This window comes from Phaseolus vulgaris, chromosome 4, assembly GCF_000499845.2.
Source record: "Phaseolus vulgaris cultivar G19833 chromosome 4, P. vulgaris v2.0, whole genome shotgun sequence".
Taxonomy (NCBI): Eukaryota; Viridiplantae; Streptophyta; class Magnoliopsida; order Fabales; family Fabaceae; genus Phaseolus; species Phaseolus vulgaris.
In genome coordinates this window covers 14,637,423-14,651,149 of record NC_023756.2, presented here as the reverse complement: position 1 = coordinate 14,651,149, position 13,727 = coordinate 14,637,423, and the positions used below count along the sequence as shown (strand labels likewise).

The 13,727-nt window shown below is 45.0% G+C and overlaps 1 protein-coding gene across 1 annotated transcript; it reads right to left on the bottom strand.

Moving 5' to 3' along the window:
• Positions 1 to 10,909: 10,909 nt before the first annotated feature.
• LOC137838330 (uncharacterized) lies at positions 10,910 to 12,004 on the bottom strand. Its single transcript, XM_068647576.1, has 2 exons — positions 11,643 to 12,004; positions 10,910 to 11,561 (listed from the first exon to the last, which is right to left on the bottom strand). Exons 1-2 carry the CDS (start codon positions 12,002 to 12,004, stop codon positions 10,910 to 10,912), a joined length of 1,014 nt encoding a protein of 337 aa, XP_068503677.1.
• Between the last annotated feature and the right edge of the window lie 1,723 nt (positions 12,005 to 13,727).

The window sequence follows — 13,727 nt, the reverse complement described above, 5'->3', positions numbered from 1 at the left end:
TGTGGGCTGTTTTCCCTTTCCCTGCACTGTACCAGGGTTTCTTCTGGTTTTTCTGTGTTTCACTTCTTCTTCTTCGTCGCTTTTGCTTCTTTAATCCCTTCAAACCATAGCATTTTTGTTCTCCTCACCTTCCTCTTCCTTTTTGCTGTACCCTGTTTTCAAATGATCTCTCATTCCTTCTTTTCTTTCTCCATTGTAGCTACTGGACAATGGCTCGCACAAAAACCATTGCGCGTCTTGCCTCCTCCTCTGGTGCACAGCCTTCCGCGAGTGCAACACCACCGCCTGCGACAAGTGCGCGCCCCCAAGCGGCGCCTCCCCAGCATAACTATGCGCGGGTGTACCAGTGGGCTCCCCTCCACCTGCTCGCCGAGACGTCTACACAACTCCCTGACGACCATCTCACCAACCTACTGAGCGGCGATACAAACAAACCCATCTGCGCCCTTGACAGGGAGGATGACTCACACTTGAATGTGTGCATCCCCCCTCGAGGCATGCCGATATGCGTGGATGATAGGGCCAACAACGGAGTGCCCTTCACCTTCGTTTACTTTGCCATCTTCAAGAGGTTGCGCCTCCGACTCCCCTTCACCTTCTTTGAGAAGGACCTACTCACCGAGCTGAACGTGGCTCCCTGCCAACTCCATCCAAACGTTTGGGCCTTCATCCGAGTGTTTGAGATTCTCTGCAACCACTTCGGACACCCTCCTTCAACCGACGTCTTCCTCCACTTCTTCGAGGCCAAGAACTCAGGCGATCGGTCATGGGTGAGCCTGAACGGCGTGATAGGGAGAGTGATCTTGGGCCTATACCAGCAATCCTTCAAGGACTGGAAGGGTAGGTTCTACATGATCACCTCCAACGAGCATAGCCCGACTCTACTTGAGGGCTTCCCACTCTAGTGGGTTCCCAAGGTAGAGTTCAAAAAACCTCGAGGCTTGGAGGCTATGGCACCTTACGAGCGCGAGCTGTGCGGCCTACTCTCGAGCTTGGGCGCCAAGTTCGGCTCCTCCAACCTCATCAAGCACGAGTTCAACGCGGAGATGCTTAAAAAATACATTGATTTGCACTCTCCCCTTCCCTTCAACTTGCCACACTTGCACATGTTAACACCTTCTCTGCATGCTACTACTGTACCGATTACCTTGATTCACTCTTTTGCACCTTGTTTGCTTTCTTGGTTGTTTGTGTACTAACCCTTTGCCGTGTTTAACTGGTGCAGATATGACTTCCAACAAAGAACGACGATAGAAGCTAATCGCGCTAGCCAAGAGTCGACGAGCTGTCGGGTCGTCCTCGGGGACTGAGGCCACCTCCGAGCCTATCTCTGCCTCCCCCATCTCGGTCGCGCCAGCTGAAGGCCCCGAGACCAGGGGTGAGAGGAAAAGGAAACGGTTGGTGAAGGTTCCCACCACCGTCGTATCCGTCGAGAAGGAGAGCTCGGGGTCTTCTCTAGTCCAACGAAGAAAGAGGGGAGCCGAGGGCGCTGAGGGAGATGCCTCTCCAATCCCCCCAGCACAGGTTTCTCTTACACGCCCCCCTTCTCCAGCCCCTCTTCCTTCCCCTGCACAACTTCCTTCCCCACCCCCAGCCAGCCAACCCCTCACCCTGCCATCTCAAACTGCTAGGAGCAGGGCTGCTCGCTCGGAGGGAACCTCTCACCCCTCGAGCTCACCACGTCCTCAAGCCTCTGCCGCCACGACCGAGGGTGGTGGTGAGAGTTCCCACCGAGCCTCGGGTTCCAGCACCGAGGGGCTCACCAGGGTCATCCAGCTGACCAGGCAACTGCTCCAGAACCGCGAGCTGGTCAAATGGAGCGGGAACGAGGTGGACCTTCATCTGGCCCGCCAGCTGGTGCTCTCTCTGGAATTCTCCACCCAGCATCGCTGCATCGAGAAGCTGGAGGGAAAGATGGGCGAGCTAATCAACCAGAAAGAGTCGCTACAAAGCGACTACGAGGCTCTGGAGAGCACCAACGAGATGCTGAGGTATATGGTGGAGGAAGCCAAGAGAGGGCGCGCCCTGCAAGTCCAAGAAACCATCAAGACGGAGATGTTGATGGGGGACGCCGTCGCCGCTCTTGACGCTGATCTGATCGAGACCACGGGTAGGGCCATCCAGCTTGAAGCTGAGAATGCCTTTCTGCGCCAACAGATCGCAAATCTGGCGGAGGCTCTCGCAACGAACGAGAGGCGTGCCAATGATCAGGGGTCCAAGCTTAAGGAAGTCGAGTTCACCATCGCCACCCTTGTCACTGAGAAGGTCGTGCTCGAGACCGACAAGGCTGAGCTCGAGGCTGAGAAGACCAAGCTTTGGGAAGAGGCTGCTGACACCTTTGCTGAGGGTTTTGACTTGGCCCTTGAGCAAGTTAAGTGCGTCTTCCTAGAGGCTGACTGCTCTCAGTTCGCCATCGACTTCGAAGTGGTGGACGGCAAGATCGTTCGCCCTTGATCATTCGCTGTTTTGTTTATACCTTTTTGTACATAAACTTTGAATGTAAAAACTCTTATTGCATATATAAAATGCCACTTTCCTCTTACTGTTTCTTCTGCTGTGTATCTCTTAGTTTTTATCTCTTGTCATGGACGATTAACTGCTAACCTGCTCGAACTTGGCACAAATCTTCACTGTACTTGACTTCTCTACTTCTGACTTCGATCACAACTAACGGCAATTGATAACTGATCTGGCGTGGCTTTGCTTGCTCAAGCCTATCGCGCAAGAACTTGTCTAAAACTTCTTAAACAACGTTCTAACCACCGATAACCGATCAGAATGCTACAGCCACCCACTCATCAGTCATCGCGCCTCTGCTTCCACCTTATATCTCTCTAGATTGCTTGTCGTTCCAGCGCTAAGTGCGTAGAGGACTCCTACACCGATCGCTCAAGGATGATGCCCTGTTTTGGGGAGAAGAGTGTTTCTCGGTAATCCCTCTTGCCTGCCCCAAGGTCATCAACCCTTAACACATCGGGTCGTACTTCCACCTTCCCACTCCTGGGGTGAGAAGTCAAGAGTTTAGGTGTGTTCTTGTTTAATTTTTGAGTTGTGTAGCACTTTAATTTCAAGAGCTCTTTAATTTCTTGCAATTTATGATTCTGTTTTTAGGCTTATTTGAGTTTGCTTGCTGTTTTAATTCTTTTGCCTATCATATATTTGAGTATTTTCCTTTTTGAATCCATACAAGTTTTGTCTTAGTCTTGTTTTTCCATAATTGTCATCACTTCTTGTAGTACTTTTATTGCTTTTGTTGTTTCTTGCTTTAGTGTCATAATTTTCTGAGTTTGATATTGATCCTTTGTGCATTTTCTGTTTTAGAATTGAGTTCATACTTGTATTCTAGACCTATACAAGTTCATACACATCATTTTCCATTATGTCTTTGCTAGTTCATAATTCTGTTTTTCATTCCTATTAGGATTCCTCTGTTTTTCTGAAAAGTGCTTACTGTTTTTCCTTATTGCAATTGATTTACTCACTAGAAAATTCTGAAATTCTGGATTTGTGTTATTCAAAGTGTTATAAAAGCATAAAAAAAAGAAGTACTCAAAAATTCAAAGTACACAAAAAATGATAAATAAAATACAAAAAGTGTACAATTCTGCCAAAAAAAATACGGTAATCTGGCAGCGATTTTGAAAAATTTATCTCAATTAATTGGCTTACTGTTTTTAAGTGATTCCAGTGCCATTATTGAGTTAACATCTTGAAGTTTCTGTGGTTTAAATTTCATAATCCAGTTCGCTCTATATCATTCCAGTTAAATCAGTGAACATCAAGCACAGTTTGCATAAAAAATATTTTTTTCCAGTAGCTAATTTTTGTTTTCTTCATCTACTCTAGTACTTTTCTTTAAGTATTCTTTTTTGTGCCTACTTTCTCATTGAGTTCCTTATTTTTCTTGCTTTTCTTTTTTTCATTAATCTTTGAGTTTGTCAAACATTTAGTATTCCTTTTGTTCTAGCCTTTCATTGTTTATACGTTTTCTTGTTTGTCTTTATTGCTTCATTGGTTTTGTTGTGGTTGGCTTTGAGATTGGTGTGCCTTGCTTTGACATCTTTCATTTCAGGATTCCAAGACCTCAAGATCAGATTGGTGCAAGGACATTATTTCTTTGAGAGTGACCTAATTTTTCTGCCCAAATTCACTTCGGCATTTTGCTTGAAACACTCACTGTTTTTGCTAATTTTTGTTTCTTGACTTGTTTACTGTTTTTGTGTGTTTACTGTTTTTTAATTACAAATGGCTGGCTTTTCAAGTGATGCATCCTACAAGCAGAATTCTCCTTCCAAAGCTTCAATCCTTGGTGAATTACATGAAGCACAAAGAACCATTAGACGCTTGGAAGAGAAATTGCAAAAGATGGAGGTACAACAAGCTAGACCATCTCCTTTTATCCATGATGAGCATCATTCACATAGACCTTCAACAAGAGCCTCTTCAAATGATTTTGGCCGTGAAGAAGAGCATAGGAGAAGGATAACTCCACCCTAATTTCATGGACAAAGACATCATCACCAAGGGGAGAGACATCACTACGGCAATGGCTTCTACCAAGATGCAAAGTCTAGGCTTCCTTCGGTCAAGCTTCCTTGTTTTAATGGCTCTAGTGATCCTAATGTATATTTAGATTGGGAGGCTAAGTGTGAACAAATATTTGAGATCCATGAGATCCAAGATGAGCATAAGCTTAAGCTAGCCACCCTAGAGTTTAGTGATTATGCCATGAAATGGTGGCATGGTGTTGTAAAGGACATTATCTATCACAAGGGTCCTCCCGTGGACTCTTGGAACTCTTTAAAGGATCACATGCGCACTAGATTTGTGCCCCCACATTTTAGGAAAGACCTCATGTTGAGACTCCAACGGTTTCAACAAGGCACGCTAAATGTGGATGAATATTATAAGGAGCTAGAGACGCTTGTGCTTAAAATTGAATTAGAAGAAAGTGAAGAAGCTATGATTGCTAGGTTTGTGAGTGGTCTTAGGAAGGATATTCAAGACATTGTTGAGTTACAAGAGTATTCATCATTGGGTTCTTTAGTTCATCTTGCAATGAAGGTGGAAGCCCAACTTGCTAAGAAAAATTCTTTCAAAAATGCTCCCAATGATGGTTACTACAACAAGTCTTGGAGGAACAAAAAGTCTTTTTCTAAATTTCCTTCCAAAGATTCTTCTTTCAAACCCAAGGAAACTAAGCCATCTACCTCTAGGCCTAAATCACCCACTAGAACGTCTAATACTAAATGTTTTAAATGTATGGGTTATGGTCATATAGCTGCTAATTGTCCTTCCAAACGAAGTATGTACATGCATGAAGGCATTGTAGTGAGTGAGCATGATTCGGATTCTCCTAAGCATTCATTGCATTCTAGTGCATCTAGTGAGGAAGAGAGTGAATGTCCACTTGAAGGGGATTTGTTAGTTGTGAGAAGACTTCTTGGACAAGTTTCACAACCTTTTGATGAAAGTCAAAGGGAAAATATTTTCCATACAAGATGTCTTATTCAAAACAACATTTGCTCTTTGATAGTGGATGGGGGTAGTTGTGCAAATGTGGCTAGTACAAGAGTAGTAGATAAGCTTGGATTGCCTACTATCTCTCATACAAAGCCCTACAAATTACAATGGCTTAGTGAAGTAGGAGAAATAGTTGTAAATAAACAAGTCCTCATCCATTTCTCCATTGGCAAATACAAAGATGAGGTATTATGTGATGTTGTGCCCATGGAAGCCACTCATGTTCTTTTGGGAAGGCCTTGGCAATTTGATAGAAAAGTTTTACATGATGGCTTTACCAACAAACTCTCTTTTGAATTCCATGGTGACAAGGTTACTTTAAAATCTCTCTCTCCAAGAGAAGTCCATGAGGACCAAGTTATCATGAAGAAAAAGAGGGAGAGTGAAAAAGATAAAAAAGATAAGAGTTCTAAGCCTACACTCCTTGTGTCTAGGCATGAAATTGAAAGGGAAATAGTGGCTCATCATCCTCTTTTCTTAGCCATCCCTAGAACTCTTAGAGTAGAATCACTTGTTGATAGTCCTCATTGCTTGGAAAATTTGGTAGAAGAGTTTCAAGATGTGTTTCAAGATCCTCCAAATGGACTTCCACCTTTGAGAGGGATTGAGCACCAAATTGATTTGATACCGGGCTCTTCTTTACCAAACCGTCCAGCATATAGGACCAATCCAAGTGAAACCAAGGAAATTCGCCAACAAGTTGAGGCTTTGATTGAGAAAGGGTGGGTGCAAGATAGCATGAGTCCTTGTGCTATGTCTATCATCTTAGTGCCAAAAAAGGATGGCACATGGCGAATGTGTTCGGATTGTAGGGCCATCAATAACATTACCATTAAGTATAGGCATACCATCCCTAGACTAGATGATTTGTTGGATGAATTACATGGTTCAAAAATCTTTTCAAAGATTGATCTTAAAAGCGGGTACAATCAAATCCGTATCAAACCGGGTGATGAATGGAAGACGACTTTTAAGACCAACTTTGGTTTATATGAGTGGTTAGTTATGCCCTTTGGTCTAACTAATGCACCAAGTACTTAGACCATTCATTGGTAAGTTTGTTGTTGTTTACTTTAATGACATTCTCATTTATAGCTTATCTTTGGATGACAATAGGTTGCATGTTAGGCAAGTTTTAGAAACCCTTAGGAAGGAACATTTGTATGCTAATCTTGCTAAATGTATGTTTGCTCTTGATCATACAGAATTCCTAGGGTTTGTTGTGAGTTGCAAAGGGGTCCATGTGGAAAAAACAAAGGTGATGGCCATTCAAAATTGGCCTACACCGAAATCTTTGAATGAGGTCCGAAGTTTTCATGGACTTGCTTCTTTCTATAGAAGATTTGTCCCAAACTTTGGTACCATTGCCGCACCACTCAATGACATAGTGAAAAAGGATGTGGTCTTTCAATGGGGAGAAGCACAACAAAAAGCTTTTGAAACTTTGAAAGAAAAATTGACTAATGCTCCCATCTTGGCCCTTCCTAATTTCACTAAGACATTTGAGATTGAGTGTGATGCTTCAAGCATAGGTATTGGGGCTATTCTCCTTCAAGAGGGCCACCCCATAGCCTATTTTAGTGAAAAATTGAAGGGAAGTCATCTCAATTATTCCAACTATGATAAAGAATTATATGCACTTGTTAGGGCTTTGTTTACTTGGCAACACTATCTTTTTCCCAAAGAGTTTGTGATACATAGTGATCATGAATCTCTTAAATATTTGAAAAGCCAAAACAAGCTTAACAAGAGGCATGCTAAGTGGATGGAATTCATTGAGCAATTTCCTTATGTGATCAAACACAAGCAAGGCAAAGTAAACATTGTGGCGGATGCTCTTTCTAGAAGATACACTTTGCTAAATCTTTTAAGCTCTCAATATCTTGGTTTTGATCACATTAAGTTAACTTTATCATGATGACCTTGACTTTTCTCTCATCTATCAAGAGTGTCTTAAGGGAGAACACAAAGACTTTTTTATACAAGATGGCTTTCTTTTTAAAGGAAAACGTCTTTGTGTTCCTCAATGCTCTATTAGATTATCTCTTGTTAGAGAAGCCCATGAGGGGGGTTTAATGGGACATTTTGGGGTTGCTAAAACTTTGGATGTGTTGCATGAACATTTCTTTTGGCCTCATATGCATAAACATGTTCATAGTTTGTGTGATAAATGCATAGCTTGCCGCAAAGCTAAGTCTAAGATGCATCCCCATGGTCTATATACTCCTCTTCCTATCCCTTCAATGCCTTGGGTAGATATATCTATGGATTTCATCTTAGGATTACCCAAGACATCAAAGGGAAAAGGACTCCATTTTTGTGGTAGTGGATCGTTTTTCAAAGATGGCTCATTTTATTCCTTGCCACAAAGTGGATGATGCATGCCACATTGCAAACCTCTTCTTCCAAGAAGTGGTTCGCTTGCATGGGATCCCTAGATCTATAGTGTCTGATAGAGATCCCAAGTTCTTGAGTCACTTTTGGAAGACCTTGTGGGGCAAGCTTGGAACTAAGCTTTTATTTTCTACCACTTGCCACCCACAAACTGATGGTCAAACCGAGGTGGTGAATAGAACTTTGGGACAACTATTGAGATGTTTTATTTTAGGGAATCCTAGAGTGTGGGAGAATTTACTACCCCATGTTGAGTTTGCATATAATCGTGTAGTAAATTCTACCACCTCACATTCTCCTTTTGAGGTTGTCTATGGGTTTAACCCCCTAACACCTCTTGATCTTCTTCCTATTCCCCTTCTTGGAGATGTCTTGTGCAAAGATGGGGATGAAAAGGCTTCTTTTGTGAAAACTTTGCATAAAGACATCAAGAAGAGAATTAAGAAGAAGGTTGGCAAGTATGCTGAACTTGCCAATAAAAGGAGAAAAGCATTGTTGTTTGATGAGGGCGATTGGGTTTGGCTTCACTTGAGGAAGGATTGTTTTCCTACTCAAAGGATATCCAAACTAATGCCTCGAGGGGATGGACTTTTCCAAATCCTCAAGAGGATTAATGACAATGCCTATGAGTTAGATATGCCTGATACATTCTTAGGTAGTCATACTTTTAATGTCAGCGATCTAACTCCTTTTTCTGTAGGTCTCCAAAATTCGTGGTCGAATTCTCTCCTACTCGGGGAGTATGATGGAGATCAAGCTCAAGTGGACATGGAGGCCAATCACCAAGATCAAGAAGAGGTAGAGGCTCAAATGGAGGATGCCCATGGAGGTCAAAGCCCACCTCAAAGGCTTACAAGAAGCATGTTCAAAGCTTTAGGAGCTAGGGGACGTTTATTTACTCTTTTTGTAATTTCTTTGCTTGAAGGTGCTTAGAGGGAAACATTAGAAACCTCTATTGTTAAAGCATCTTTTAGTCTTTAGTTATGATTCTTAGGAGGGGGGGTGCGTTAGTAGATAGGTGTAGGAGTAAATAAGGAGGTGCCAAAGTGAAGGAAGAGGTCACACCTTCCTCATGCTTGGTTTAGGCGCCGGTTCTAGTAGCTTTTAGGAGGGAATTTTGAATTCTTTTAGTTTGATTTTCAGCACCTCTAGGCTATAAATATAGGTGCTGCCCTTGTACATTTCAGATTTGAATTTAGACTAAAGAAACTATACTCAATTTTTGAGAGAGCATTGGAGATCTTTGTGCCTTCTTCTCTAGTCTTATCTTGATGGTTCCATGGTTACCTCAAGTGGCGGCTTGCACCCTCATCTAGGAGTCTCCATCCTTCTAGTGGCATGATCATCCAACCATACATCCATCTTCATGAGCTTTCTCCTCTCCTTCCTTCCTTCTCTTTCAACTGTTCATGTTTAGCTTGTTGTTCTTGAATTTCTGTTCGGCAGTTTTCAATTCTTAGGAGTTTTGGTTCGGTGCCTTTGTTTCCTTGTTGTTCATTGTTGTTCTTATTCATTTTCAGCCTTTATGTTTGGTTCATTTCAGTTTTTAGCTAATTCTATTCGGTGCAATTGCTTCTTCTTTCACTTTAATCGGTTCAATTTGACTATAATTGGAACTTCCATATGAGTTTGGATTTGGTGCTAGTTTTGGTGAGTTCTTGACTTAGAACATTGATCCAATTCTAAGAAAAAGTGCTTAACTATTGTCCAACTCAAGTTGATTCCTAAGAAAGTCAAGAATCATTCTCTCCTTTGCTATTGGAATCACATCAGGTTTTGACTAAGAGTTCTACTGCGCCAATATTGATGCTATGCCACTTGGGTAAAGGCGTTTCTCGAAATCCTTCCTTTCCCTTCTTGGGCTTACTAGCACCCCTGGCTTTTCGAACCTTAGCTGCCTGCACTCACACCTGGGGTGAGGAGGACTTTAAACCGGTTGCCATGCTCGCGCCTGGGGCGAGGGAGGCCTAACCGATTACCTGCCCTCGCGCCTGGGGCAGGGAGGATTTTAACTTTAAAACTTTGCAAACTCTTATACCGATATCTTTTTTTTTTATAGGGTGGCCTCATTAAAACCCCTCTTTTGGAAAAAGAGTGCCCCCTGAACTGTTCAAACTGTTTAGCGCGAAAACGCGACTACTTTACAACTTTAACTAAAATAGAACTTCAAGTGTGTGGCATTCCACGTTCTGGGGATCGCCCCCCCGTCCAAAGTCTCCAGCCGATAAGCACCATTCTCCAACGTCTCCTTGTGTACCTCTTACCCGCACTGTGACCTCCGATCGCCTCTCGCCTACACCCGACGGTGGTGTCGAGGTAACATGGCACACACTCCTTTGCTGCTTGAGGCTGTTCTCATAGCAGCGCCTAGCCTCCTTCTGGTCCGACTTAACGGTGATCACCACCCCTTCCATCGACGACAACTTCAACTTCATGTGCCTTGTCGATGGTACAACTCCCAGCCTATTGAGTGTCGGCCTTCCCAATAGTATGTTGTAGGCGGATAGGGCATTAACCACTAAGTACTTGATCTTTTCAGTGCGAGACACGGCTCCATCCGTGAACGCGGTCCTCAGCTTTATGTAGCCTCGCACCTCCACTTGGTCCCCTGCGAAGCCATACAAGCACCCGGCGTACGGCCTCAGATGATCAAGGGACAGCTGCAGCTTGTTGAACATCGGCCAAAACATCACGTCTGCCGAGCTTCCCTGGTCCACGAGGACCCTGTGCACCTTTCTCCCTGCCGTGACAAGGGAGATGACTATGGGATCGTTGTCCCGGAGATCCGCCTTTGTGAATGTAATGTCAGCATCGGGGGTATGATCTTCTTCCACCGAGTCGACAGTCATCACCGACCGAGCGTACCTCTTTCTCTGAGAGGCTGTACACCCCCCTCCAGAGAAGCCCCCCGCGATCGTGTGCACCTCGCCGTGCACATCTACCTCGTGCTGTGGATCTTCTGCTGGTGGCCCCGACGCCCGATCACCTTGCACTACCGCAAGTAATCGCTCAGAAAGCCACTTTTTACCAACTCCGCGAGTTGGTGTCCCAATGCCAAACAAGAGTGGAGTGAGTGGCCATACGCCTGGTGAAACTCACACCACACGTTCTTTTTCCTTCCAAGCACCCTGTCAGTCTTCTCTGGTGCTCGCAACCGTGCCGCTATGGCTGGAATGGCGATCAGCTCCGCCAATTCCACCACAAAGTCAAACCTGGGGGGCGCGTTACTCTCCCTCGCGCGCCCCCTGCCCTGGTCCTTCCTAGGCTCGTAAGGGCGAGGCTTCCCCTGAGCCTTCTTTCCTTCCTTGGCCTCATGCACCCTCATCGGCTGCTGAGACCTGCTCGGTCCTCCGCGCGACTTGGTCGGGGCCGCGCTTCCCCTCTTTTCAGAAACCTCCGTCTCTGCTACGATGTGCGCCACAGCACGACGCCTAATCTCCGCAAAGGTGCTGGGGTGATTTCTTATCAAAGATTCACTGAAAGGGCCCGGCATAACCCCTTTCTTGAACGCATGCACCAGCATATCTTCATCTTTGCTAGGCAGCCTCACCACTTGAGCTCCAAAACGACTAAGGTAGTCCCTGAGGGCTTTACCTTGGTTTTGTCGCACGTCAAACAAGTCATACGACACCACTGGGGGTGCCCTGTTCACGATATACTCCTCCATGAACAACTTAGAGAACTACTGAAACGAAGTGATGTGGCCATCTGGTAGGCTTACGAACCACTCCAAGGCGATTCCGCTCAGGGTGCTCATGAACAGCTTGCAATACACCGCATCCGAGCCCCCAGAGAGCATCATCTGGGTTTGAAACGTTGTCAGATGCGTCTCTGGGTCCTCCACCCCGGTAAACGAGGCTTTCACCCCCACCAAGCTTGGTGGCACCACTGCGCTTATAATCTCAGATGAGAAAGGCATGGGAAAAGTCCTGGGGGGAGACGGCGGTGGCGCCACTCTTTCCTCCGCTACGCGTTCCTTCTGCGCTTGCAGCGCCTTGCGCAACTCTTCATTCACTCTGTCCAACTCCTCGTTTCTGCTTTGTGATGCAGCCAAATTCACTCTGTCCAACTCTCGACGCTGCCACATTGTCTTGCAGCGTGCGCATCATTTCCAAGACCTGCGCCATCGTCACAACTCCTTCTTCAGCTGATGGCGCGAGTGAAGCTTGCCTTGTCTTTCTCATTTTCTCAGCAAAGAATCTCAAGAACAAGCGAAATCTGACAGCAAAGTGTGGATGGGATCACAAATTCACACGAGCCCCACGGTGGGCGCCAAATGATCTTGCAGGGGATTCGAACGTCGAAGGATTCACCACGTCAAACTCTATTTTCCACCTCCTCAACTGCGACAAGTGCAAGAACGCTCCAAGCACTCCACAAGAACTCCAAGCAAACCTGCGAAACACACCAAACGGCGCCTCTAGCGGCCGATTGCACTCCGACGCTCAAGTCAGCCTTTGCAAAACCACCAAAGAACTAAGAATCTCTGCGAGACTCGTGTGTACTTTGTGTGTGTGTAAACTAGTAACTTGCAAGAATGAATCTTACCTCCCTTTGTATGAGCACGGAATGCCTTTTATATACTATGTTGCGCGCTTAAGTAATCTGTGTACGAAGTAACTTAGCGCGTTCCTTCCACTAGGTGTCTCGTGCAACCTCAGTGCGAGTACCAAGTGTGGCTTGGCTAAGCGCACGCACCAGGAATCACCTACTGTGTGAACGATCACCTCTGCTTTGCACCATGCACGTTATGGGTTAAGAAAACACCAATCACCGACTGGCTTCCTAGCTCTCTTAGGCCACTCTCGTGCACGACACTACAAAGCACATAACTTCTCCTTTCTCTGATACTCTACCACGCAAGGCTCGTATGCAACGCTCTCGCTGGGAATCACGCTTCGTTTCCAGCTTAACTGCGCGTAACACGAAAACCCGATCGATCATCGCTCACCCAGATGACCGATCGGTTCCCCATAGCGCCACGCCTTCGGCTTCCAAGCGCTTATCTAGGCGGTGATCGCGCATCCTCTCTAATCACCGCCCACTGATCACCGATCACCACCCTGGGTGACTCTCTCAATGACACATCCGCTTCCCTGGCCCACGTGTCCCACTAAGAACGGTCCACGTGGCTATCTGTTGCTGATGTCACCGACTACCGATGACCGATCGGATCACTACCTATAATACTCAACTTATCTTTCTTTTGGTAAATTTCTTTCAACACATAACTTTAACCATGTCTTCTCATTCTCATCACTCTAGTGAAAATGATAGAGAGTCTATTAAATCTCTTTTGAAACAACTAGCACAAGACTTTCAATCACTTTCATATAGACAAATGCAACATGAGGCCCAACTCAAAGAGAGGGATGCTCATTTTGCTTTGATGCAAGAAGAGTTGAAAATGGTTAAAGAAAGGGATGAATACAACAAATAAAAAAAAAGTTCTCATGCATCTAGCTCTAGGGAAAATGATTCTTTTGGGGAACAAAGCCTTAGAATTAATGACTATTAACCACCCCCTAGGAGAGCTAGAAAAGAAAACACTAAGGAGGTTAGGGTAGATCTACCTTCTTTCCATGGGAAAGAAAATGTAGAAGCTTACCTAGATTGGGAAATGAAGGTAGAACAATTGTTTGCTTGCCATAAAGTAAGTGAGCAAAGAAAGGTACCCCTAGCCACCCTAAGCTTTCAAGGTAATGCTATGTATTGGTGGACTGCCCTTGAGCAAGATAGGCGACTTCATAAGGACCCTCCCATAGAATATTGGAATGATCTTAGGGGAGCCGTAAGACGCCGCCATATTC

Coding starts and splice junctions, on each gene's coding strand:
- LOC137838330 (XM_068647576.1), bottom strand. CDS start 12,004: ATGTGGCAGCGTCGAGAGTTGGACAGAGTGAATTTGGCTGCATCACAA. Junction 11,562..11,642: donor AGCGGAATCGCCTTGGAGTG/GTTCGTAAGCCT, acceptor TATCGTGAACAG/GGCACCCCCAGTGGTGTCGT.